The sequence below is a fragment of the Balaenoptera acutorostrata genome, chromosome 11 (assembly GCF_949987535.1).
Source record: "Balaenoptera acutorostrata chromosome 11, mBalAcu1.1, whole genome shotgun sequence".
Taxonomy (NCBI): Eukaryota; Metazoa; Chordata; class Mammalia; order Artiodactyla; family Balaenopteridae; genus Balaenoptera; species Balaenoptera acutorostrata.
In genome coordinates this window covers 62,698,166-62,724,304 of record NC_080074.1, presented here as the reverse complement: position 1 = coordinate 62,724,304, position 26,139 = coordinate 62,698,166, and the positions used below count along the sequence as shown (strand labels likewise).

The 26,139-nt window shown below is 54.6% G+C and overlaps 2 protein-coding genes across 10 annotated transcripts; one reads left to right on the top strand and one right to left on the bottom strand.

Moving 5' to 3' along the window:
- Positions 1 to 225: 225 nt before the first annotated feature.
- Positions 226 to 15,382, bottom strand: SPRYD3 (SPRY domain containing 3). Of its 9 annotated transcripts, none has more exons than XR_450765.3 (12): positions 15,260 to 15,378; positions 13,622 to 13,768; positions 12,536 to 12,611; positions 11,950 to 12,074; positions 11,343 to 11,478; positions 10,278 to 10,463; positions 3,398 to 3,547; positions 2,905 to 2,962; positions 2,176 to 2,295; positions 1,918 to 2,090; positions 1,413 to 1,601; positions 226 to 1,060 (listed from the first exon to the last, which is right to left on the bottom strand). XR_450765.3 is itself a non-coding variant. In XM_007179420.2 (11 exons), the coding sequence occupies exons 1-11, from the start codon at positions 15,280 to 15,282 to the stop codon at positions 1,011 to 1,013; spliced, it is 1,260 nt and encodes a 419-aa protein (XP_007179482.1). In that variant the 5' UTR covers positions 15,283 to 15,380; the 3' UTR covers positions 226 to 1,010. The 9 variants fall into 9 exon arrangements, 6 of the variants coding, with proteins under 6 accessions (XP_007179482.1, XP_007179480.2, XP_007179481.2 ...); XR_450764.3 differs by having other exon boundaries at positions 226 to 1,008; XR_450766.3 differs by having other exon boundaries at positions 226 to 1,005.
- Positions 15,383 to 22,232: 6,850 nt separating this feature from the next.
- Positions 22,233 to 26,060, top strand: IGFBP6 (insulin like growth factor binding protein 6). The gene is made up of 4 exons (XM_007179422.3): positions 22,233 to 22,656; positions 24,768 to 24,907; positions 25,065 to 25,184; positions 25,738 to 26,060. Exons 1-4 carry the CDS (start codon positions 22,329 to 22,331, stop codon positions 25,858 to 25,860), a joined length of 711 nt encoding a protein of 236 aa, XP_007179484.2. The 5' UTR covers positions 22,233 to 22,328; the 3' UTR covers positions 25,861 to 26,060.
- Positions 26,061 to 26,139: the final 79 nt, after the last annotated feature.

Sequence of the window (26,139 nt, the reverse complement as noted above, 5' to 3'; positions counted from 1 at the left end):
GTCATGCCTTGTTTCCAGGAAGGTCAAAGCCTCAGGTCTCCCAGGGGCACACCTGTGCTTCTTGGGGCATCCCAGGCCCAAGCCAGGCCCATGGGACACACACGATCCCCCTCCCTGGCCCCACACTGGTCCACACGTGCCTGGTGAGCAAGTGCCCTCGGCCGCCCCCTCCTCCAGCCCTGTCCCTGGTCCCCTGTACTGGAAAGGATTCCCCTGTCCCGGCTGTACTGATAAATATGGAAACTCCATCTTTATTGGCTGTATAAACATCTCTGGTCTGTACATACATTTCATACATCTTAGTGCAGGGCCTGAAGGGAGGGCCAAAGGGGAGGCCCCAGCAGCACAACACCTCGCCCCTCTTCCCAAAGCCCTGCCCACTCTGCCCAAACCAGGGCCACCTGCTCCTGCTCCCTCTCTCTCCCAGAAGTCACTGAGGAGGGGACAGGGGTCAAGGGGCTAGGAGACAGGAGGGCTTGGTGCGGGAGGACACGTTAAGTGCTAGAATCAAACACTGAAGCAAAACAGGCAACTGGCACAGGCAGCAAGCAGGGGCGGGGGCAAGGCAGGGTAGGGGAGCGTGGGCCCGTGCCCTCGGGCTCTCGCTAGGGCTCTGGGGTCCTGCCCTGACCACGTGGGAGAGACAGGCTCCAGAGTCTCCGCCTGCCTCCCCAGGAACGAGAGACGGGTGCCACAGGTGAGCCAGGGAGGGCAAGGGGGAGACAGGAGCAAAGGCCCCAGTCCCCCGATTTGACAGCCCCCCTCTCACCCCATCAAACACGTCATGGACACCATCTACGTGTGTACAGCTGGGGGAAGCCAGAGACTCGGATTCTCGGGGGGACTGTGGTGCCTGAGCAGGCAGTGAGGGAGGAAGCTGGCTCGCAGGGGAAAGAACGGAGACCCTCGAGTAGTCTTCTCGGGACACCAGTCAGTGGAAGGAGACAGACGGCCCAAGAGAGCACCCCCCTAGCCCAGCCAGGGGGGGGGGGATGACAGCGGCAACTGCTTCACACGACGACAAGGACAGGGAACAGGAAAGAAGATGAGAAGAGGAACCCTGTGGTAAACAGAGGAGGGGGTGTCCTGCTCCACCCTTGCCGAGCCTCACGCCCAACAGCAGCTGAGACGGGCGCTCACTCCTCTCCCCTCACACGGGCCAGAGTGGGAGGGGCATGCGGGAGCCCACGGCCAAAGCCAGTGGGACCCACCCGTGAAGCAACACCATCCTTTGGGCTGGTTCCTGTCCAGCCAGGAACTCTCGCCCAAGGACTAACAACAGGGGCAGCACCAGGTCAGAAACATGGGCACAGAGGAGCTTGGCAGGGGCCTGATCTGGTAGGGCAGAGGGACAACACACCCCCTGGGGCCTGCTGGGTAAGCAAATCCTCGGGGCGTCAGGAACGGGGTACCTGGCTCTGCAAAGGGCGAGGAGAGGGAGAAGGAGCAGGTCCAGGGGAGAAGGCCTAGCCACTCAAGGGGTGCAGATCCACTTTGACTTTCTCCCCACAGCTCAGCATCCCAATTGTGGGGAAGAAGCCCCCAGAAGGTACGACAGCATCCTTCTTCCCAATGATCTTGCCATTCCGAGTGAAGAAAACCTGGGGGTGAAAGAGAAAAGTGGGATAGGCAGGCTCTAGCCTCTCCTCTGAGGATGCTGGAGCTATGTAGGCCTGAGCCCCATCACTCCCAACTCGCACCACCGTTGGAGAGACAGAGGGCGATGCAGGAGGTGACCACGAGAGGGCGTCCTGAGGCCGGAAACCAGCCTCCCAGCCAGTCTCCCCACTCAGCAGCCCCACGCCCACAGCAGCCAGGGCTTCCCCTCTCCCCTCCCTGGGCTCTGCTTTCGGCACTAACACCAGACCTCACCGAGGCCCAAGACCCCTAGTCCAACCCCAGACCCACCCCACTCACCACCACCTTCTTGCCCTCATGCTCCTGTTCTATCTCTTCCCCATCATCTTCCTCTTCCTCTTCCTCCTCTTCCTCTTCCCCTTCCTGGTGCAGGTACATGACGTTCCGGACATTCCGGACAGCTCGGGCGGTCGGGGACAGGATCACTGTGTCACAGCTGTCATCACTGTCACCTGGGGGCCAGGAAACCTGAGCTCCTGTGGTACTGCCCCCAGCCTCTGCCCGACCAGCCTGGTTGGCCACGGTCACCCCACTCACCCTCACTGTCCAAGATGTAGTCCCGGGGGAACATGATTCCACAGCCCATGATGTCCCCTTTGTAACAGCGTGGCCCAAAAGGGTCCCCCACACCACTGCCATGGAAGATCTTCCCGTCATCTGTCGGAGGGAGGGGAGAGGACACACACCTGAGGGAGGGGCCGACACCCTACAGCCCCTAGAGCGGCCCCTGCTTAAAGTTCAAGTGTCCCTCCCTCCCTCTCTGGCCCTGAGGAAGGGAGGAGAGAGAATGAGGGCACCAGATTAAAGAGAGACACACATCTGTCCCCTCAAGGGGCTAAGGGGGAGACTCCCTCGGGAGCTGGTCAGAGAGCGGGGGCCCTCGGAGGGGAGGGAGAGGCGGGACCAGGAACTCACAGCTCCTCCTTTCTAAAGGAAGCCCTAAAGGAAATCAAGCCGATCAAAAAAAAGAAAACGCAGAATCTGCAGGAAGGGTGCAGAGGGAGCCAACTCAGAGGCCTGGAATGTCCAGTTCGGTCCCAGATCTCCCACCCCTGTTCTGCTCCCCTGGCTTTTTGGGCTGGGAGGAAAAACACAGATGAAGAGAAAGCACTAGCAGCTTGGGATGGGGAGAGCAGAGAGCGGCAGGGGAAAGTCTCTCCGGCCAGATGCTGAAGGCGAGGCCCCTAGTGCGGGGTCAGGGAAATGGATGTCCCTGTGCCCCTATACCCCACCCCCCCAGCTTCCCCAGGGCAGCCCCTCACGCACCTGCATGATAAGCCACAGACCCTCTGCTCCAGCCAGGGTGCCTGTTCTTGGGATAATCCTACACCAAGACAAAAAAAGGAAAGCTGTGGTACCACGCACAGAAAAGAGGACGGGAGAGTGGCTTACGAACCCTCGATCTTCCGAAACAAGCTACGACCCAGATGGTTGCTCCCACCCCGGCAGCCTCACCCCTTCAGGCACTGGAGGTTGCAGGGGAAGGTGGGAAGGTGCTTGGCTTTCCCAGCCAGGGCTGCAGGCTGCCCCCACCCCACATCCAGGCCTTGGTGCGTGTGGTGCGCTGACGACCCTCTCTCAGCTCCGAGGTGACTTGGGGTCTGTACCCTTACACGGCAGACACATACGGCCTGTTCTGTCTCGGGTTAGACCTCCCTCTGCAGCCCAGCCCCTTGATCTCCCCAAGAGCTCCCAGCTCCGGCCCAACAGCCCCAGAGCTGAGCAGCTCCACAGGCCAAAAGCCAGCACTGGCGCCCACCTTTCGGGCCAGCCCCAAGGCGATGTAGCATTTCTCTCCAGGGTCCACGATCTCCACTTCGAAGTAGTGGCTACGGGTGCTCAGCGGGTGCCGGGCCTGGGCCAGCCCCACGTCCACGATGCTCTTGCCCTTGCCCAAGTACTCCAGTAGCTGTGGGGGAAGAACCAGGGGTGGGGGGCAGGCTAGCACCCCACCCCTGGAAACCTGGTTCCAGGGCCATCTGGGGACCAGTTTTCCTGGGTCTCACAAAAAGCCCTGGCCGAAAGGGAAGGGATCCTGGAGGCACAAAGTGGGCCTCAGGGTTCCAGGCAGGCATGGGAGAACAGGGATGGGGGCAGGGGCGTGGAGGTGGCAGCACGAGCAAGAGGGCTGAGCCCCTGCTAAAGGCTGCGCCCACCTGCCTACCGAGCCAAAAACCCTCTCCTTGCTGTGGGGAGCCGGCGAGAGCAGCACTGCGATCCGGATGGCCGAGCGCCAGGACCACACAGGGGTCTGTAGACTCTGCCATTACTTCCCTCAATCACCCTGCCAGGAAAGGGCCACCCAGGGGCTCTGAACACAGAGAAGAGGAGAAGCAAAGGCTAGGCTGAGAGGAAGCCTGATGGCTTTCTCAGGGTGCCTCAGGGGGATGGGGAGGATGCAGAGGTTAGGGGCCAACTCCAGACGTCCGGGGGAGGGGAGATGAGCTCAGAAGCCAGTTCTGCCTGGGATGGGACTGATATAATTTCTCAAGGTCTTTGTTTTACTTGGCTTTGAACAGAGCTGTTTGTAGCGGGGTCAGGGAGGTGCCGAGGGGAGCCAGGGAACCGAGGACACCCAGCTCTTCTCCTTCATTTAATGTGAGGGAGGGGAGCAGGCAGAGAGAAGCTAGAAAGGCAGGCGTTCCTGCTCCCAGCCCCTCATGGCTCTTTCCAGCTGGAGCAGGGGTGTGGAGGGGAGATGACTGATGGGCTCTTGGGGCTCTTCGGCCCCACAGTGATCCTGCCTGGGCATGATGGGGCGGCAACCCCCAATCTGGGAGGATTTATTTATCAGTTGTCATGGTGATAGTAGGGCTGTGACTCAACCCCATCCCTCTTTCCCCCACCCTCAGCATCACCTGGGATTCCTTAATCCCTTTTTAATTAACCAAACTGCCCCTCAAGACTTTCTTCTACCCTCCCACCCCTCAGGCCCTGAAGAAAACTCACTCCCTGAGGATCTCCTCCACTTATCCCTGGCAGACGCTGGCCTCTCACCCCACAAAGAACTCCTGCCTGAACAGGAAAGGCATCACGCTCGCCTGCACCAGTGCCGAAGCCTCCGTGTGTCTTCAGCAGAGGCAGGCGCTGTATCCTCACCAACCCCTTCAGGGAGGCAAGAGAGGGACTCGGCCCCCCTCTCAGCCCTGGATCCCCGAAGCCCTGTCACCTCAAGTCCATTCTCCCTTCCTCCCCAGAGAACTGGAGGCGGGGGACAGGGGGCACCAGGAGAAACGCCAGAGGTGTACGGGAGGCCGCCTAAACTTTCTTCTCTCCTTCCTGCAGCCAGGACCACACATGTTTCGGGGTACACTGGCTCTGTGATATTCATACTCCTAGCCCAAGTCTCCATTATCTCACACTGCTTTCTTCCATCCGAAAGGGGTCCCCTGCAGGTGGTCTTCTGATTTACTGGGTATTATGAAGGCCCACACTGTTTAAATTCGATTTCTGGTCCTCTGTATGTTCTCAGCGTGGCCTGGGTTCCTCCTCTGCATCTCTCTCCACAGGGCCCGGAGGGGTGTGGTATGATGCACATTAACTAACATAGACTCCACCCAATCCGAGTAGCCCCCAGCCCAACCTCTCCACCCTGCATTGCAGAACTGGGTGGGGGATCCCACAGCTGCCCTTGACCCACTCCATCCAACTGGCCTCGGCATAGGAAACACAGTGTTCTCCACTTCCAGAGCCAAGAGACAGCAGATCCAGATCCTGATCCTTGGGAAAAACCCGCCCAACCATTCCCTCTGCCTCAGCCCAGAGGAAGGCAGGCTGCCGGTTTGTCTATGGATAGGGGGGGATGGTTCCTTAAGCTAAAAGGCCAGGAGGATGAAACACACTAACGTGGGACTCTAAAACCCACTCCCCAGCCCGCAGAGCAGCTCAGAAAGCAGAGCAGCTTAGACAGACTGCTAAATGCCTAGAAGACTAGGGCCATGCACAAGCCACCTCTTCAAGAGAGGAACCACCCACCCCTTAGGGTGTAAGCCCCTGGATTCATCTGTTCCTCTGGATCCACTCTCCTGCCCCTGGGCAAAGTCCTCCCAAGCCCTGGGAGCCTTCTCAGAGCACTCAGAGGAGCGGGTGGGGGAAAGTCTGGCCTCCCTGATAGATCCTTACTTGAGTGCACTCCTCCCCTCCTTAGACCTGGGCTGGTAGAAACCTAGAGGAGATGAGAGGTTTAGCACCTAGAGTCTGAGTTGCTAGAATCTTGATGCTGGTCCCTCAATCTGTGCCTCAGGTGCCTCTTAGTTTCTACTTTTTTTTTTTTTTTTTTTTTGGCCACGCCACGCGGCTTGCGGGATCTGAGTTCCCCGACCAGGGATCGAACCCGTGCCCCCTGCAGTGGAAGCGCGGAGTCCTAACCACTGGACCGCCAGGGAATTCCCAAGATACCTCTTAGTTTGAAAGAAAATCAAACAGACCTGGGTTCAAATCCTAGCTCCTATTACTTACTAGTCACTAAACTCAAGCAAGTGACTCTCACTTCTTTAAGCCTCAGATACTTCAGCAGTAAAATAGGGGTACCACTACCTGCATCTCCAAAAATGGGTATGACGAAGTGAAATGAGTGTCAAGGGCTTAGTCTGGAGCCTGACCCCCGGTAGGTGATAAATGCACACGTTAGCCTTTCCCTGACTCAGGACATGGGGGTGATACTGGAATATCCGAAAGTTCCAATGCTCCCTAAACATTAACAGTCGCCCCCCAAAGCTACAACAGACTGGAACTGCCAATCGCAAAGAAGGAAAGGATCTTTCACCTCAGCCCTTACCCCCAGCTAGAATGGTCCCTTGGGCTCCCAGGACACTCCTCAGATGACTCCATCCCAAGGGACCAACTGTCTTCCTCCCAGTGTTTCTCCTCAAACAATACCCCCAATCAACAGGCATGCTCCTTTACATCTTTGGTGGGGGTGGGGAACTCTTTCCTTAAGGCTCTCAAGACCCCCTCCCCACCCCACCTCCCTCCACACACAACGGAAGCCTTGAGAGGCCAAACAGGTCAACTCCACAGAGAGGAGGCTGCAGACCAGAGTGCAGAGAGCCTCCTGAACCCCGCCCCCTCCCTCCTACCAGTAGCCCTTCTCAGCCTCCTCTCCTGCTGCGGCCCGCCCTCCTCCTCTTGCCAGCAGAGACCCTAATCCCTCTTGACAGGAGCAAGGGAGGACTCAGTGCCCGGAGGGCCTAAAAGCAATTGAAACACGAACCAAGAACAAGCTCCCCACCGGCCAGCTCAGGCCCCAACACGGTCTCCTCCTGGGTTGGGCCCAGGGAGGACCCCTGAGAGGGTGGGGCCTCATTCACCCCACTTTGTGTACCAAAGCTGTTGCCCCGTCACTAAGGAGTTGTTAGAGGAGCTATGAACAGAAATGAGAAACAAAGACAGAATGAGTCTAATCCCCCAGCCCTACCTACTGCCCCCCGCCCTTGACACATTACCTCACTGTGCAAGGCCTGGGGACAGGAATGAGGGGCAGCACCCCATGCCTGAGCAAATGCAACAGCAATTCTTCAGCATCCCGGAGCTCTGGGAAGGGGGCGCTCTTTAGGAGGGGAAAGTGAGGCCACAGGAAGCAGGGAAAGACTTCCCTCTGGAAAGAGCCAGTCTGTCTATATATAGATCCTCAGATCAAACAAACACAACTAAATATTAACAACTCTTGAATCTAGGTAGTGGGGATACAGTGGGTGTTCACTGTGCTATTTTTTCAACTTTCCTATATGTTTGAAACTTTTCATAATGAATTGCTGGAGGAAAAAAAAGGGTCAGGAGTCGAATTCACTCTTCTGTAATGGGAAGAACCAGTGAGAAGGGAGAAGAGAGGATAATTGAGACTACAAAACTGGGAGAAAGGGCTAGGAGTAAAAGAATTCCAAGGTAGCCAAGTAAACTCACCTAGGAGGCCCCTGGCTAAAGACACTAGACAGGAGAAATCCCCAGGGACGTGGGAATTTAAGCCCAGGAACTCTGGATTCATCTTGTGAGAAGCGAGCAGGAGAGATTGGCTACAGAAGAGTGGGCCTGGGCAGAAGGCAGCAGCATATATCAGACAGTGGAAAAAGCGGGGGTAGGGGTCAAGGAATGAATATCTGGGCTTAGTTCTGCTACTAATTCGCTGTTTGACATTTGATCAAGTCTCTTCACTTTTCTCTGGGACTGTTTTCTCAGCAGTACAAGAGGATATATGGGAATGTGCGGGCAGTCACGACAACTGGGGTGGGGGGGCGGGGCGGAGCTACCAGCATCCTGGGTCTGGGAACCAGGGATGCTAAATGTCCTGCACATCAAGGAACTGTCTCACCTAAGATGCCCACAGTCTCTGCACTGAGAAACCTGGGCAGGATGGCATCAAAGCCTCCTCCAGACCTTTATGGTTCTATGGGGTGTCCTCCTGGGAACATCACCTGGGGCAGGAGAAACAGGCTGCAACAAGAGCAGAGGTCTGAGGTCTCAGGGAAGGTCTCCCCACAGAGGGGGACGTAAAACAGGAAGGGCAGAGAGGAGAAGCAGCTGTGCTGGACATCTTTAGAAACAGGAGGCACAGGCACAGCCTAATGACCTCTCCCAGGCTCCTCCAGGCTGACACCACTCTGACTGCTGGACTGGAAATACAGTGGATGGTCAGAAGGGACAAAGAGGATGAGGCAAGGAGGCCAGGAGGCAAGAGTGTATGGGGGGCCGAGGGGCTGGCAGAAACTGGGTAAGTCACCCTCATGTGAAAGATGAGGTAGCTGGCAAGACTAGAAGAGAAGCCTGCGTCCCTCAAGAGGCTCATGCCCACGTCTGCCCCAGAGGAGCAAGTGCGCAGGGAGCAGTGTGCCTACCCTGCCAGCTGCCCCAGCTGGGGTGCGGGTTTGACAGAAGAGCTACACTCAACAGCTTATGTCCAAGAAAGAAAAAAATTCTTAAATGTGTGGCCTGAGGGCACTGGGGGAAGGGCAGGGAGGAAGGAAGGCTATTTATAAATGTCTACAGGATTCCGCATCAATTAGAAAAGACTGCCTGGGAGGAGCAGGGAGCAGAGTGGGGACAGGTCCAGGCAGGGGAAGGGTGCCAGGAAAAAAACTCTTGAGGAGAGGTCAAGGATGAGAGCTGGAACATCGCCCTGGCTCAGTCCCAAGTTCAACTCTGTAGATGTTGTCAAAATGATGGTGGAAGGGGAAAAGAAAGGAGGGATGAAGGTCAGGGAGTGGGCATCTGAGGCCTCCTGGACCCTAGTGCCAGAAGGGGGTGCAGAGTGCCCGAAGCTGCAGGAGGCCACACTTTCTGCCATTTTCCTTGTGTTTGACTCACCTTGAACTCCAGAGTGGAGAGCCTTACTCATAATCCACTCCCACCCCCCCCACCCCCGCTGCTTCTGTTTTGCTATCAAAGGCTGAGTTGAAAACAGCCTGGGTTGGGGTGAGAATGCCAGAGGGCGGAGGAAAAGGTTGAGCCAGGAAGGAGCGGGAGGGGAGCAGAGGGACAATTTGAAGTGGAAGGCCCGAGCGGCCCACTAGAGGTCAGGGCCAGACCCCTAACTCAGCATCCATTCACTCCCAACCCAGCATGAGGCACGGAGGGTAGATATGAAGAATTTCCCTCTCTCAAGGTCCATACGCTTCCCAAGAAAGTTTAAAATCTAGGCAGGGGACTAAAGCAGGTATGATGAGATGTATAAAACGGCCAGCTTTGGAGGATCAAGGACTCTCACTGAATCATTATCTGCCGCTATTCTCATCCTCTATAAAATGTAGGAAGGCAAAAGAGACTATCATTGATGCTTACTCGAAAAAGATCTCAAAGAACCTTCCCCAGCATGAGTGGGATTTGTGACCACACCTGCTCCACAATGCAGAGAATGGAAAGCTGGGCTAGCTGGGCTGGGATCAAGCCAAAAGGGTGTTCCAGGCATCCGGCCTCCAAGTCAGCCCAGCCTCTCAAAGGCAGGAGTGCAGGCAGCAGCGTGCATTGTTGGGGGGGGCGGGGGGGGGCCTGAAGGAACCAAAGAAGGCAAAGGAGAGCTACTGGCTACTGCTTGTTCCCAGGGTTAAGCAACTAGGCTGAGCTCTCAAACAAAGAGAAGGCAGGAAAGAGGACCAACGCTAAGGAGAACACAGATCTGGACTCAAGAATCATGTCAGGACACGAGGTTCTCCTGACAAAATTCCCACTTTCCAAAACCCTACAAAAGACCCTGTCTTGGGACTTCCCTGGTGGCGCAGTGGTTGAGAATCAGCCTGCCAATGCAGGGGACATGGGTTCGAGCCCTGGTCCAGGAAGATCCCACATGCCGCGGAGCAACTAAGCCCGTGCGCTGCAACTGCTGAGCCTACGCTCTAGAGCCCACAAGCCACAACTACTGAGCCTGTGCACCGCAACTACTGAAGCCCTCGCACCTAGAGCCCGTGCTCCCCAACAAGAGAAGCCACCTCAATGAGAAGCCTGCGCACTGCAATGAAGAGTAGCCCCCGCTCGCCGCAACTAGAGAAAGCCCGCACGCAGCAACGAAGACCCAATACAGGCAAAAATAAATAAATAAATTAATTAATTAATTTTAAAAAAGACCCTGTCTTCACTCCCTATTCTAAGCAATCCTGACATGCTTCTGTGGACCCCGGGATTCGGTCCAGCCCTACCTGCCCCTTACTTACAGTTCCGCAGACTCTGACGTCGTGCAGCCGGCCCCATTCATCCTCATAACTGTCCACCATCATGACACTGTCGTCCTCGCGGCCCAGCTCAGCGTTCAGGTGCAGCCGCACCTCCTCACCCAAGGAGTGCATGCCCACTGCTGGGAACAGCCCATCGGGGGACATGGGCATGATGGTGGAGCCCACCTGCAGCAGAGGGAGGGGGAGGAAGGGAGGGAGCTGCCGCCTGGCTCACTGTCCCACAGCTCATCTAATTCTCACACGGGGACTTTTGAGATGATGCAGCCAGTCATCATCACACACGCTGACAGATAGCAAAACAGAGGTACAAAGAAGCAGAAAAAGCTGCTGAGTACTACTAGCTGAGCAAGGTACCCGCGGAGCTAGAAGGCAAACACAAGTCTCTCGACAACCCCTCATACACTTCAGGTACGCATGAGTGTGGACTGGAGCAGGAAAGTGCTGAGCATAGATGCTTAAGGGAGGAAGACCACTAGGCGGGCCGGCGGAGGCCTGAGAAGGCAATTTCCCAGGGTGGGAGATGGGGCTAGGGAGGAGAAGAAAGAGAGCCGGGGTCTCTCCTATTTGCTCTTATCCCATCCCTTCACCATCACTAGTCTCCCTCTGAAGAGGGAAGGAAAGGAGAAGTGAAACAAGGAACACGAAACACAGAAAGGACATATCCCCAAAAGCATTCAAGTCAAAAATCCCAAGAGGACCTCCAGCTTATGCAGCCAGGTCATAATCTCCCCGTCTTTTTTTCTGCTCAAAACCTTCCCCCACATCACCAATTCTGTCCCCCACAGTTTCTGCCCCTCCTCCACTGCACAAACCTGCCCCTCTGCGTCCATCACCTGGGGAATGTCCCAGCTTCCCCTGGGTGTGGGGAGCATCTTCTCCTACATGCAGGAGACCCCAGGAGAATCTGAGGCTGAACTGAAGAAGATGGGAAATAAGCCCGTGGGGCCCTGGGCAAGCCCCAGCCAGCAGACTCTTTCTTATTACTCACACAAATCCCTGGACAGCTTCAAGCCATTTAAATCCCACTCAGGATGTCCCACTTACCCGCTTCCCATTTTTGGTGAAGAAGATCTGGGCAGTCTGCACATCAAAGGACACTGGCTCAATGCCACAACCAATCCGGTCCCCGGAGTTGCACTTTGACCCAAACTGGCGGCCCTTGGCCCGGCCATTGTACAGCCTGTGGACAGAGCAGCACAGACACAGGACCCGAACCTGGCTTCCCAACCTCTCCCCAGTGCTCTTGCTCCCGATCACTCTGCAACGGCATCTACCTACGTTCTCGGGGGAGCTCCACCATCCCCTTTAAATCTGCAAACCTCCAAGGGTAGCCAACAGGCCACCTTCCTGTCCCTATCAGAAAGGTCTATGTGGGGAGGGTGGGAGGGAGGGAGATGCAAGAGGGAAGAGAAATGGGAACATATTGTATATGTATAACTGATTCACTTTGTTATAAAGCAGAAGCTAACACACCATTGTAAGGCAATTATACTTCAATAAAGATGTTAAAAAAAAAAAAAAAAAAAGAAACGTCTATGAAAATACCCCAAGACCAGTGAAGGAATAGCCAAAGCCACCCTGAGGTAGTCCATTATATCCAAGATTCCCAAATCCGTAGGAAAGGGGTCGGGTTCCACAAAAGGCAACTCACTTGCCATCATCAGCATGGTAGGCTACAGAGTCAGGCAACCAGCCAGGCTGGTGATCCAAGCTGTAGTACTGAGGGACCAGTCCCACAGCAATGGTACCCCGGACCCCACTGTCCACAATAGACACCTGGAGGGAGGAGAGCAGGGCACAGTCAGCAGGGAGGGGAGTTAGACATCAAAGCGGGCTGAGGCTCAAAGAGCAAAAGACAGGGGAATCAGAGAAAAAGTCAGGGCACTCAGAAGGAGAACTGGGGAAAGTGGGGGCCCACTTTACCACAATTACTTAGAAAATAATTTCCAAGCTATGGAAAAAGATGGGAGATGGAGTAGATGCTGGGCTTGGGTTAGGGGGTGGGAAAGGACATGGGTCACAGTCTACCTAGGTGAAGGGCAGGAGAGCAGAAGGGACAGGGTGAAAGGACTTTAGGGTGCCTCTCAGATTATACACCATGCTATCCTGGGCCCTTTTCCCAGCCAACAGGATAATCCTGATGGAAAATTTAAAGGACCAGTCAAGAATCCAGTAAAAGAACGCCTTGGAGCTTAACCATCTCACCCCCTGCTCTGCCCACCCCCTGCCTTGATCACCTCAAAATAATTGCTGTCCTTCGTCAGGGGTCGAGAAGCCACGTAGCAGCCAACTTCACCAGAGTTTCCATGGTAACTGAAGGAGGAATGAAGGGGGAGTTCCATTAGCAGCCTAGCCCAGGGGTTGCGGGAGGGCCTCAGCATCCCCAACTCCCACCCTGTGAGGGCCAGCACAGAAGAGAATCCATCAGGCCATACTTCAGGACATCTGCACAAACACCATAACAAGATACTTGAGGTCACCCACCCTACCCGCTGCCTCCAGCCAGGGCCCAGCCCACACCAGACCAATGCAAGCCTGGCTTCTTCACTGTCAGTGGGGAAGAGAATGTGGAGCCTCCCTCAGTTGCCTATTAGGGGTCTCACAACCCTGTCTAACCTCAGTCCCTCATGCTGCAGCTTCGGCCCTTTTCCTCTGGCTCTGTCCTCAGTGGAGCTGGAGAGCGGCTGGTCTCGATCCTCGGGACCAAAGCCCTTCGCAGATTGGAAGACAGTTATTCAGTCCCCACTCCTCAGCTTTCTTGTCTCCAGGCTAGATAGCACTACTTCCTTCCCCCCTTCCAGTGACAACTTTGTGAGAGAATTAGACTCGGATGGAGTCAGGGGAAGGGTTCAAGCCAGAAAATAGAGCGAAAACAAACACAAACACACAAACCAAAGGGTTGGAAGGCAGTAAGCAGGATGCACTACAGGACTGTCCTTCCCAAAACAGGAAATCCACTGCCTTTGAATGGCCATTCTTCACCGATCCCAACTCCAGAGATGCAGGCAGGAGACCCAGGTATCGCACAGACTCAATGGAGTCCTTTCAACAAGGCAGTTGGGCAATTCCTGAGACCCCAGCAGCCTCCATCTCTGACATGACTGCTTCCAATGCGGACCAGGACAGAGGGACCCAGAGACACAGGCGGGGGGCGGGGGTGCGGGGTGAAGAAGCATATACTGCTCCATTCGGAAAGGCCTCCAGGGTTTATAACATACCCCTCCATGTGCAGTGCAGACAGTCCTCTGCCTTTGCAAAAGCCCCTTTTCATCTCTAAGATCTGGCACAGAAAGGAAAATGTGGAAGCACTCCCCGAAACTCACCTCAAAGTGTCTCCATCTACAAGAATGTGCTTGAACCTCTCCTGATATCGGAAAGCCCGGACCTCTCGAATCTCCCGGATCCTCCGGCGCCAATTCAGAAACCGGTAGTGCAGGTTGAGGTCATCCATCTTGTTCATGAGAACAAACCTGCCAGGGGGAGAAGGGGATTGAGGAGGAGGAAGCAAGGTGCTGAGCAAAGTACCTCAGCCTGTTCCACCCAGAATGCGGAGAGGACACTGGACTTGAAGCCAGTTGCCCAGATTGACCTCAACAGTCCCCACCCTCATCCTTTCATTCAGCAAACATTTACTGAGCTCCCACTATGTGCTCCTACTGTCCTAGGTGCTAGGGATGCAGCTGTGAACAAGATGGATGGGATGTCTGCTCTCATAGCACTTCCATTCTATTGGGGGAGGCATGACAGGCAATAAACAGACATGACAACGTTAGACAGTGGAGGAAAAAGCAGAGTGCTGTGATAAAGAATAATGGGGTGAACTCTATGAGATGAAAAGGTGACAGGCATGTAACAAGCCCAAGAAAGAGCATCCCAGGCAGAAGGGACAGCCAGGACACAGGTCCTGAGGTGCAAGGCAGCTGGCATGGTAGGAAAATAGAAAGGCCAGGTGGCTAGTGTGTAGGGAATGTGAGGGAGGGAGAATATACCAGAAGAGGATGGAAGAAAGGTAGGGGCCAGATCAACGCCCTACAGACCATGTTAAGGAGTGTGAATTTTATTTCAAGTGTGATGGGAAAGCTCTGGAGGGTTTTAAGCAAGAAAATTATATGATTTTAAGGTTTATCAGATCGTAAAGATCATTCAGGCGGTTGGTTGGAGACTAAACTGATCCTATAAGGAGCAAGAACAGAAGTGGCAAACAATTAATTAGGAGACTGTTGCAGCTGTTCCGATGAGAGATGGCATCCCCAAAGATGGTAGCAGTGAAGATGGAGTGGAGTAGGATGACCCAGGTATTTAAACCACTAACAGTGCTAACATATGAATGAATGAATGAATGAATGAATGGACGAATCTTTCCCAAAGCGACAAAAAGGGGAGGTACTTTCTCTTCCCATCCCCCAAACCCTTGGACAAGGGTTCCATCCAGGCCTGACTGTGCCTTGCACACAGCAGGGGCTTAGGAAGCCTCGGCTAGGCTGAATTCAATCCCAATGCGCATATTACACGCTTCTGCAGTAGCTACAAGCTACCGCGTGACCAAAAGGGTAGGCAGCTGTGGGGCAGCCCTAGGATTGGCCTCCTTGGCACTCGGCCAGGGGGCTCGACCCCAGGTCGATGTTGGCGCCCAGACCTAGGGGCATCTGCTTGCCTAGAACCCCACAGCCTTGGCGCCGCCGAGACGCGGCCGCACCGGGCCCCGCCTCCACCTCGGGCACAGCCCGATCACTCAGACGAGACCCAGGGGAAAGGGGCCCTGGCCCGTCAGTGTGACTACGCCCAGTCTCCCCAGGCCCTGCACTGGGCCAAGGAGGGTCCCCAGGGAGGAAGACCAGTGACCAGAGCGCAAGACCCCGCCCCTGACTCCGAAGCCTCTTCCCAGGACCCCAGCCTCCCGCCTCAGGCTCCGTGGAGACCGACCCGAGGCCTCCGGGACCCCGCCCCCGATCCCCGCCTACCGGGGCCGCCGCGTCCTCCTCATCCATAGGCCTCTGAGCTCCGCTCACTAGCTCTTCGGCCACCGCCACCACACACATCCGGGTCCCCGCCCGTCCTACGCTCCCCGAGGCCCGCCCCTTTCCACCCACCCCGGCCAACCTGCAGCGGCTGAGGACGACAGGCACCTGCAGAAGCCAATCGGAGGACGCAGGCCGGGTCGGGAGCGGCCCGGTGAACCCGGTACCTAGTGCCGGGTAAGGGGCTGCTAAATGCGGGTGTCGAGAGGGTGGGAGGTGGCGACGTGGCAGCGCGGACGCTGCACTGGGCGCCCTGGGCGCTGACTGGCCGGTCAAGGGGCGGCTCCCTCCGGGCGGGGTGGGCGGGGAAGGTCGCTGCGCACCCACAAATACTGAGACTATTCCCTCAGCGCTCGTTCCGTGTCGGACGTGAGGCTAAGAGCTTTGTAGGAATGTCCTTTTAATCCGCTCAACAACCTTATGAAATGAGTCTTATTAAATCCTTTTTGTAGATGCAGAGCCTGAGGCTGGCCTCCACAGCTCGTGCGCCTGTTACCATATGCTTTGTATTCTCCCGAGCTCCATTTCATGTTACCTTTCCTTCATTCTAGGCAGGGCATTCCCTTCCCGGAGGAGAGAACTTCAGATGCAAAAAGCAGTGGCATGAAACGGCACGCTGTTCAGGAACAGAGGGGTTGGTGTGACATAAGGAAAGTTAGGCTGGGGCCATAACGTGAAGGGAAGAAAGATGCTGACATTTATTGAGCACCTACTAAAGGGTGATTATTGCCATTCTGGGGAGGATTTCCCCGTTTCCTCCCATCACCGAATTTCTCTATTCCAGATAGGAAGGTTTTCCCTCCTCTGTATTCTTATACCATGTCGTTTGCACCTCATTTATAGCACTTATAACAGTCTTACTTTTATTATTAAAGTAACTTGTGTTTGTAGATCTGTCTCTGCTGGACTGTGAGCTCCTTCAGACCCCTGAGAGCTATCCTATTCTTATCATAAATAGGTGCTCTACAAATGTTGAATGAAACGGAAGCCATCCTCTCCTATATCATAAACAGTGGCCACTTGGCATAATGGAGATAAGGTGTCAGAAATAGGTGTAGACCAGACATTAGGAAATCTGGATTAGAACCCCAGATCTGTGACTGACATTTACTTGTCATGTTTCCTTAGGCTCCTTAATCTGGGACAGTTATTCAGTCTTTCCTGAAGAGTAGATGCCAATTATCTTGTTTAATATCCCTCAGTTTCATTTTATCTGATATTTACTCATTATTAGATTGAGGTTATGCATTACCAACTTCATCCAGATCTGTGATTAATTTTGAGATAATTTTTTTCTTTTTTTTTTGCATATGGACGTCCAGTTGTTCCAGCAGCATTTGTTAAAAAGACTGTCCTTTCTCTACTGAATTCCTTTGCACCTTTGTCAAACACCTATTGAACAAGTTAAAAAAAAGTGTTTAAAGAAAAGGAAAAAAATCAATTTACTGTATTTTTGTGGGTCTATTTCTAGACTGTCTGTTCCACTGATCTGTTTTTCTATCTTTATGTTTTGATTACTATAGCTTTATAATGAGCCTTGAAATCAGGTAGTATAAGTCCTTCAATTTTGTACTTTTTAAAAGTTGGTTTGAGTTATTCCAGATCCTTTGCTTTTCTATATGAGACAATCAGCTTGCCAATTTCTACAAAAAAGCCTTCTGGGATTTTAATTGGGATTACATTGACTCTATTGATCAATTTTGGGAGAACTGACATTTTAACAATATGGAGTCTTCCAATCCATGAGGATTGTACTGAAGTCTCTTACTCTAATCCAGTACCACAGGGTTCATTCTAGCCTTCCTCCCTACTTCTCTCTGACAGTGAGAAACCCAATATCCATTACTTATTTGCTCAACCCCAGTACATGTTAAGCAGTTGCAAAAATTTTAACCCATAAGCCCATGAGAAACAAATTTATCAACCAGAGTACAGTGTTTATGTAGAGTGTAGAGTATGCCATTACATTTATCTTTAGCCTTACAGTTTCCAGTCATAACACTGTTTTCCAAATTACTTAGGTCAGCACCTTTTTTTTTTTCTCACCCCCTCAGTGTGTTTTTGTCATACATATATAATACATTTAGATTCACCCTTACAGTCTGCATTCTATCCTGGAATACCCTACCACCCCGATTGTTTTTTTAGGTGTTTATTAAGTGTGTGTTGGATGGACAGATATTAATTCTAAGCTCCTTGGGAGCACAATTCCTCCCTATTTATGTCCATATAATGTAGTTACATCCACATAAATAAATGCTTTATCAGTCTACTGAATATATTTTTATTCATGTAATTACCAAAAATAGCAAAACTCAGACCCCCAGTTATTATTTCTTTTCCACTAATGATTCCCAGCTCCCAACCATCTGGCTGACTCCAGCCCAGTATAGAAAACTGCTCTGCTCCCTTCCCAGTTCTCCTTTCTCTGATATCATTGGGACACTGGGAATCTAGACAGAACAAATCATGCACACACATCCACACGCATGCCTCTTTCCCCTCATCTCTGTTACACAAAGATGTGCTTTCCTATCTGAGATGCCCTCCTCCCTCTTCTCCTAAACTCTTTTTTTTTTTTTTCGGCCTTGCCATGAGGCATGTGGGATCCTAGTTCCCCGACCAGGGATTGAACCCGGGGCCCACAGCAATGATAGCACCAGGTCCTAACCACAGGACTGCCAGGGAAGTCCACTAAACTCTACTTTAAAGCCCTATTCTTGGGACTTCCCTGGTGGCTCAGTGGTCAAGAATCTACCTGCCAATGTGGGGACACGGGTTCCATCCCTGGTCTGGGAAGATCCCACGTGCCCTGGTCCTGGAAGATCCCACATGCTGCGGAGCAACTAAGCCCGTGCGCCACAGCTACTGAGCCCATGCGCTGCAACTACTGAAGCCCACGCGCCTAGAGCCCATGCTCCACAACAAGAGAAGCCACCGCAAGGAGAAGCCCTCGCACCACAACGAAGAGTAGCCCCTGTGCGCCGCAACTAGAGAAAGCCCACACTAAGCAACAAAGACCCAACGCAGCCAAAAATAAATAAATAAATAAATAAATAAATAAATAATAAAAATAAATTAAAAAAAAAATAAAGCCCTATTCTCCGGGAAACCCTCTTTGGTTTATCCTGGGGCCAGGTTTCCCTCTCTTATTGAACTCTGACAACACTCTGGCCTCTCAGTCTCTTTGGCCTTTACTTGGAGAACAAGGGGGAGAAATAGGAAAAGAGAGAGGAGGGGCTAAAGGAGTTGGAGAGCCACAAGACCCTCTGGGGTGGGTGGCCTGGGCTAGCTCAGAAGTAGAGGAGCACCGGCGGAGCCTCCAGAAGAGTTACAATGCGCCCGCTTCACCTCTCAAGGCCCTCCCCCAGGACTGCCTTTGCTCCCACCCGAAACAACAACTTTTACCTGTATCAATTCCTAACTCCTTATATGAGCTGAGAGCTGGGGGGTCCAGAGGTGAAGAAGGTATGGGGCTCCTGTTCTCAAAACACTCAGAATCTGAGACTTCCCTGGTGGCGCAGTGGTTAAGAATCCGCCTGCCAGTGCAGGGGACATGGGTTCGATCCCTGGCCCGGGAAGATCCCACATGCCGCGGAGCAGCTAAGCCGGTGAGCCACAACTACTGAGCCTGAGCTCTAGAGCCCACGCGTCTAGGGCCGGTGCTCCGCAACAAGAGAAGCCACCGCAATGAGAAGCCCTCACAACGCAACGAAGAGTAGCCCCCGCTCGCCGCAACTAGAGAGAAAGCCCGTGCACAGCAACCAAGACCCAACGCAGCCATAAATTAATTAATTAAAAAAAAAAAACCAACACTCGTAATCTAACTGGAAAAATAAGACACAAGAAAAGATGAGCAAAAATTTAAGATAGCAACACAACAATGTGGATGAATTCAAAGAAAGGCAGACAGCTGGCTGAGCAGGTGGGGATGAGGTGGCAGAATCTGGTTTGTGGTGAGAGGAATGGCGGGGGGGGGAGAATTTCATCCTTATGAGCTAAAAATTTGGAGTCCAGGGGAAGAAATTACCTCTGAGCACCACACCTTCCCTTCCCCTAATCTTGGTTCAGACTCAGAGATGAGAAACTGCCAAGAGGTTTTGGGGAAGGTGATCCCACCAGATGGCTGAACCAGAGTGTGCTTCCAGGGCCAGCTGTCCACAGGGTCATGATTGGCATATGAGAGCATGGGTCCTTGCGGGGAGGGGGGTCATGGAGTACCACCAAAGGCCTTTGAGGAGGAGAGAGTCACAGGAGCAAGACCAATTGTGTGTGTGGGACAGATGGCAGAAACCAGAGGCTGGAGACCAGTGGAGGTTATCGTAACAGTTCCCATCAGACCCACACCAGACAGGCCATGTCATGATGTGGTCATTGAGCCTCCTCTCTGGTGCTTTCTGTCTGTGGACTGTGCCACCACTTGTCTTTCCTCAGACTCAAAGCTCAAAAGGATCCAGGCAGGCCCCCTCCTTTACCCCTGGTTCTCAAAAGGAAGTCAGCACCTGGGGGTGCTGTGGATTTGGAGGGCTGGGCTGGGTGTGAGAGATGCAGAGCATAAGGGAGCAGGACAACAGAGTGTAACCTGCAAGAGCAGAAGGAAGTCCTGTCAAAGTTTATTTATAGAAAGCCTAAGTAACAGCCCAAGCTGTTTAGTCTTTTCACAGCCCTGACAGAAGCTTTCCGCAAGCTCTTCTCTCCACAGAGGCCAGGCAGAGTCCCAGAGGTTTGTTTGCACCTTGGCCCACACTCCATCCTGAGCACTCACCATGCGCTTCCTACCTCTGCTCTGGGCGCTGAGGTGAAGGGCATCCCAAAGGGAGGAAAAGCAGAGTTCGAGAGTCTCAGACTTCGAGAAAGAGCCTGGTTAGACCCCAGCACTGACAGCACAGCTCGCCGCTCTGGACATCCATGCTGGAGGCATGGGGACGAGGGAAGAGCAGTGCTGGGGTGGCGGGTGGGACTGGGCTGTGCAGTGGCTGTACTTAGACTGCATGGAGGGACCAAGCTGGGCAGGGGGTAGCAGTAAACAGGGGAAATCTGTAAGGGTGGCGGTGGTGATGTGGGAAGGGGAAGGGGGAATTTGGGAAGGCAGCGGTGGATGTGAGAGGCTAGCAGAGTATTGGGCTTCTCTGCAATGTAACCTACCAAAGAATACAAACTTCTTTAAAAAGCCACACTGGGATCCTGCAGGGAGTATGGCCATCTCTTCCCCATCTCAACTTTCCACAGACCTTTCCATCTTATTCAGAAGCAGTAAGATGGAGCTGAGGAGAAAAGCCCTAGCTAGAACCATGTGCAGGGCAAAATAAATCGTGATAAGGACGGAGGGACAGGATGGAGCTCGCTACCCTGGGGTCAGAGCTTGGAGGAGGAGGTCCCAGAGCCTCCCAAAGGAGAGCCTCCAGAGAGAGGAGAGCTGCTCCTCCCACTCCCCCAGCACCCCCTCCTCCCTGCCTGCCCAATCTGCGTCACAGTCTCAGGGCTACTGGAAGACGCTGCTCGCCAAATGCTGGTCCTAGGGTCCCAGGGTAGCCCTAGGGGGCGGGCTGGGAGTAGAGTTCTTTTTATTTTGTATTTATCTAAAAGTTCAGGAAGCCCTTGCTTACATTCTTGCTTGGAGGCCCAGAATTTAAACTTAGTCACTGCCCAGAGCCGTTGTTTTAGGAAAGAATGAGATGGCCGGTGTTGCGTAACCCAGAGCTGGGTGCGTGTGGGTTGCAGAAGGAAACGGTCCTTCTTCCTCCCTCTAGGAAGGAAGGCTCAGCTAGGAGTTCTCAGATGGGCGGGGCACTGCCTGGAGAAGGGCGGCCAGGGGTGGGGAGGGGGGGTAGACAGACCAGCGTGTGAAAGCCCGGGGAACAGGCAGACTGAAACACTCAGACCAGTCACCATCCAACCCCCCTGGGTAGAGCACAGCCTGAATAATCCAGAAAACCCAAAGGGTGGTACTGGGTGGGTGTGGAGTGGAGGACAGATTCTGGGAAAGGAGAGGAATGGAGGGGTGGGCTGACCTGGATGAAGGGCAGGGTGGGTTGGGGATCTGCTCTCTGGCCACTGTCCCTAAGAGCACCCAGAGTATGGGTTCCTCTAATCCTCCCCCCCGCCTCCCCCCGGCCACCGCCACCATAATTTCAGCTGGCCAGTCCCCCGTCCCTACCTCCCAGGTGTTCAGCCAGTTCTGCGGGCACGCTCCGCCCCCTGCAATCCCTCCAGACTCCCATGTCCCCAACACAATGCTAGGATTTCTGACAGTTCATTCAGGGTGTGCCTCCGCCTCCCCCCACCTCACCCCTTGCTTCCCCCAACCCCTTCTATCATCTTACCCAAGTCTGGCCCCCAGTACCCGCCTTCCCCTCAGTCACATCTCAGGGAGACCTTCTCTTGCTCCTGCCTCAGCTTTGCTCTTCCTCTCCTCGCCCCTGGTTTACTCTCCTCCATCAGCAGTCGGTTCTCCCAAGACCCCACTCTCCGTCGTCTCCGCCTTTTCTCTCTTTTCGCCCGCATTCCTCTCATGACCCCCACACCATCCCTTCTCCGTCCACTTAAGTCCGCCATCTTCTCACTCCCCATCGGAGTCCCTCCGTCTCCTTCATTCGCCACACATGTACCCGAACTGGATTTCAGGTTTCCCCTTCATCCCTACTGCCGCTTCCAGCCCTCCTGCTTCCACCCCTTCCCACCCTCCAGGGCCTCCAGCCAGCTGTCCAGCTCCCAAAATCCGGGCGAGATTCCCGGGAACAAAGCAAGAAAAATCAGAGTAATTTGGGAAGTAAACAGAAACCGGGAGGAGGGAGGAGGTAGAGAAGAGTGGGGAGGACCCAGGTGGAGGGGGGGCCTCTCCAGTCCCACCCAGTTTAGGGAATGCCCCTGCCTTCTCCACCGCCCCCCCCCTTCACCTGGCTCTTAAAGGGCCCGGCCCCTGCCGGCGGCTACTTAAGGCAGAGGGGCGGCGACGGGCAGCAGCTGCGCTACGACTGCTCTGGGAAGAGTGGACGGGGCAAAAATCTTGACCATGACCCCCCACAGGCTGTTGCCACCACTGCTGCTAACTCTGCTGCTCGCTGCCCGCCCAGGAGGCGCCTTGGCAAGGTGCCCAGGCTGCGGGCAGGGGGTGCAGGCGGGTTGTCCAGGGGGCTGCGTGGAGGAGGAGGATGGAGGGCCGCCGGCGGAGGGCTGTTCGGAAGCTGGGGGCTGTCTCAGGAGGGAGGGGCAGCAGTGCGGGGTCTACACTCCAAACTGCGCCCCAGGACTGCAGTGCCAGCCGCCGGAGAAAGACGAGGCGCCTTTGCGGGCGCTGCTGCTGGGCCGGGGCCGCTGCGGCCGGGCGCGCGCGCCCTCGGGTGAGTCCGCGCCCCGCCCCTGCCCCGCCCACGTGAGCCCCGCAACTCTGCCGGCAGGGTCCGGGAGGGATGCGCACGGGCAGCCCTGCTATTAGGGTCCTGAGATTGACGCTTCCTCCTCCCCAACCCTGGTGGGGGTACATTTTCGAGGCTGAAGGGGCCAGTGCGGGGAGCTCCTAGGAGTCTGGGGTACGGCTGGGGGCCCTAGGGATGAAGCAGGGAGATGTCTGAGCCCGCAACCCTTTTTTGCCCTCTCGACCTATTTTCTCTTGAGGGGAAAGGGAGGGATGGAAGGGTTTAGGGACGTGCTGTATGCTACAGAGGCCCAGCTCATTCAGCCCTAGACACCCAAGCTGCAGAAAGGACCCAGGCATTGTTACCAGCTTCCACTTGGAGAAAGAGGGAAGAGAACTCCAGACTCCCAAATCCTGCACACACTGAGAAATATCTCCTCTTAATATCAGGGTGTCCAAAGCACCCGAACATGGGGTGGAGAATAGAAGATGGCTCAAATCCAGAGCAGTTTCAGACTAGACTAGGGTCAGATGTCTGGCGCTGGCCCTCCCCGCTCCCCACCCGGAGCGGGGGATAGAGGTGGGAAAAGAAGGAGTCTGCCAAATCAGGGTTATGATTTAAAGCTTCTCAGAACCCTCCACCCACCCCACCCCACCCCACCCTAACCCAGAGAGGAGAATAGAAGGCTGAGTCATTGGGTGGGTGGGACAGAAGTGAGTCAGAACCTGAAAGATGGGGGGCAGCAGGGAGATGGGAAGAGGAGGAAATACAAACGGCCCCCACCCCAGGGGCATCTGAGCTCCCAGTTTTTTCCGCAGGGAGGGATGGGAAATCAACTTGGAGTTTCTTTCAGTCCTAAATGCCTGGGTCCAGGCTGCTAGGGGTCTTCCTGGAAAGAGGTGGTCTGGATGGGTCAGAGGAGGCAGCTGGGAGCATGGTCGTGGTAGGATGCTGAATAGAGGGAATGAGGGGCAAGGTCTGAGGAGTGTGGAGAAAGAGGGATCAGACTCAGGATTGCAGAGGAAACGGTTCTTGGCTTTTGAGTAGTAGGCAGATGGGAGCAACTTCAGGGCTCATAATATCTCATTTTACAGCTGGGGCAAATTCCAAACAGTGCCCGCTCCCCTCCCTGTCTTTTCTTCGCCCTGACACCCTGACTTTCCCTTCCCATCCTGAGCTTTCCCCAAACCCCCCAGGACAACGTGTGAAACTTTCTCCAGAGCCAGGAGCAGCCTGAAGGTTGGAAGCCACTCATTCCTGCACCTTTGCAGCCTGCCCACCTTCCACCTCCTGGTTAAGGGCTGAATCACACATGCTCCTGGGACCACTGGGGTTGAGCTGGGCTGAGTCTCAGGGGACCAGAAGGGAGAGGCCCCCACTGCAGTGCCCCCAAAGTAACCATGTCTCAGCCCTGGGAGGGGTGGGCTGAGTCACAGCAGGGTCACAGCGGGGACACACATTCCACTTGGGTCCCTGCTGACCCCCCTCTCACCGCCATTGCTCTTCTGCCCCATCTCCCTGCCTTGGTGCACCCCCTGCTGGCCTCTGGTGGAACAGCCCGGTCTTTTCACCCAAAGCCCCAGGCTTCTCAATCAATGAACGTATTGATTTTTGCTTTCCAAAGTGCTTCTCCTTTATAAGCCTTAAAACTAGTCTGCAGGGGACTTCCCTGGTGGTCCAGTGGGTAAGACTCCGTGCTCCCAACGCGGGGGGCCTGGCTTCGATCCCTGGTCTGGGAACTAGATCCCATATGCATGCAGCAACTAAGAGTTTGCACGCTGCAACTGAGAGTCCGTATGCCACAACTAAGAAGCCTACATGATGCAACTAAAGATCCCGCATGACGCAACTAAGACCTGGTGCAGCCAAAATAAATAAATAAATATTTTTTTAAAAAACTAGTCTGGGGATGTTATCATGAAAGGTAATATTACCATTTGTCAGAGAAAGAAACTGAGGCCAGGAGAAGGTAACAGTGGAGCCAAACTGTAAACCCCCTCACTACTCTGAAAGCCCCACTCGTTTCCACTCGGCTCTGGCCTTTGACATCTGGTTGATTTCCGGCCTCTTCTTCCCCATTCCTCTTGTGGCTGTAGGGGAGAATCCTAAGGAGAGTAAGCCCCAAGCAGGGACAACTCGCCAGCAGGACATGAACCGCAGAGACCAACAGAGGAATCAGGGGACCTCTACCACTTCCGCCCGGCCCAATCCTGGGGGCGTCCAAGACACTGAGATGGTGCGTTTGAGGCGGGCAGGGAACAGGAGGGGTGGGGAGTCCTGGAGATTCCCATCGGAGACTGCTCCCTTGGGCTTGGCGAAGTCTTCCATCCCAGTCCCGGGAGCCTGGCTGGTGGGGCCAGCAGGCTCTGCAGCAGAGCTATCCCTTCCTCCAGGGCCCCTGCCGCAGACATCTGGACTCAGTGCTGCAGCAACTCCAGACCGAGATCTACCGCGGGGCTCACACCCTCTACGTGCCTAATTGTGACCATCGGGGCTTCTACCGGAAGCGGCAGGTGAGGCCATTCCTCTCCTCCCTTAGTCTATCAGTACAAGGGTCCTACCAGCAATTGGGTAGGGGGGCTTACAAAGTTGCATAAATAAGACACTTGCCCTGCCCTTAGGGCTCTCCCAACTTTAGGGCCCACACAAACATAGAGAATAACCAACCACAGCTATGGGAGAGCAGTTAGACTATCTAAGCAATGCCTGACTCAGAGGTTCACAAACATGAGGAGCATCAGAATCACCCTGGTGTGAACACAGGTGGCTGAGCCCCGCCCACAGAGCCTGAAAATTTGCATTTCTAATGCGGCCTCTAGTGATGCTGATGCTGTTGGTTTGGAAACCACACTTTAAGAACCACTGTTCTGGCCTAGAAGAACAGGCACAATTTGGTGGGTGGAGAAGAGAAGCCATGCAAGGGAACCCAGCAGGCCTCGCTGTCCTGAGAACACTCAGATGTTTCCACAGACTCAGACTCAGGAGTCGACAGCCCGTCCCCCAACCCGCGGGGCCCCTCCCATCTCTCCTGGGCCACACCTCTGATCCTTGTGCCTCTCTCCCCAGTGCCGGTCCTCCCAGGGGCAGCGCCGAGGTCCCTGCTGGTGTGTGGATCGCATGGGCCAGCCCCTGCCCGGGTCCCCAGATGGCGATGGAAGCTCCCCTTGCCCCACTGGGAGCAGTGGCTAAGGCTGGGTGGGAGGCTGCATGGCCACTGGCAGGAGCGTGGGGCTGTCATCTTGGGTTATTTGTTGAGTGCTGAGTAACTCAGGGGCCCAGGGCCCCACACTCCACCTGCAGGCCCTGCCCCATTGTCAACCTCACACATGGAAAGATTGTTGGTGTTGGCTTGGGGTGTTAATAAAGCTGTGTTGGGGGTCTCTGGCCTACATCTCTGTGTTCATCTCTTACATTGTGGAGTCCCTGGCCCTCCTCTCTACCCCTGTCCAGCCTCTTATAGCAGCTCTC

What these genes read in the sequence shown, in the direction of transcription:
- IGFBP6 (XM_007179422.3), top strand. Translation starts at nt 22,329, where the DNA reads ATGACCCCCCACAGGCTGTTGCCACCACTGCTGCTAACTCTGCTGCTC. An exon ending in CCGGGCGCGCGCGCCCTCGG is followed by an intron (nt 22,657 to 24,767) that starts GTGAGTCCGCGC and finishes TTGTGGCTGTAG; the next exon opens with GGGAGAATCCTAAGGAGAGT. An exon ending in GCTTCTACCGGAAGCGGCAG is followed by an intron (nt 25,185 to 25,737) that starts GTGAGGCCATTC and finishes CTCTCTCCCCAG; the next exon opens with TGCCGGTCCTCCCAGGGGCA.
- SPRYD3 (XM_007179416.3), bottom strand. Translation starts at nt 15,282, where the DNA reads ATGAGGAGGACGCGGCGGCCCCG. An exon ending in GTCTGTGGCTTATCATGCAG is followed by an intron (nt 2,296 to 2,904) that starts GTGCGTGAGGGG and finishes TCCCTCCGACAG; the next exon opens with ATGACGGGAAGATCTTCCAT. An exon ending in CTACATCTTGGACAGTGAGG is followed by an intron (nt 1,602 to 2,175) that starts GTGAGTGGGGTG and finishes TTTCACCCCCAG; the next exon opens with GTTTTCTTCACTCGGAATGG.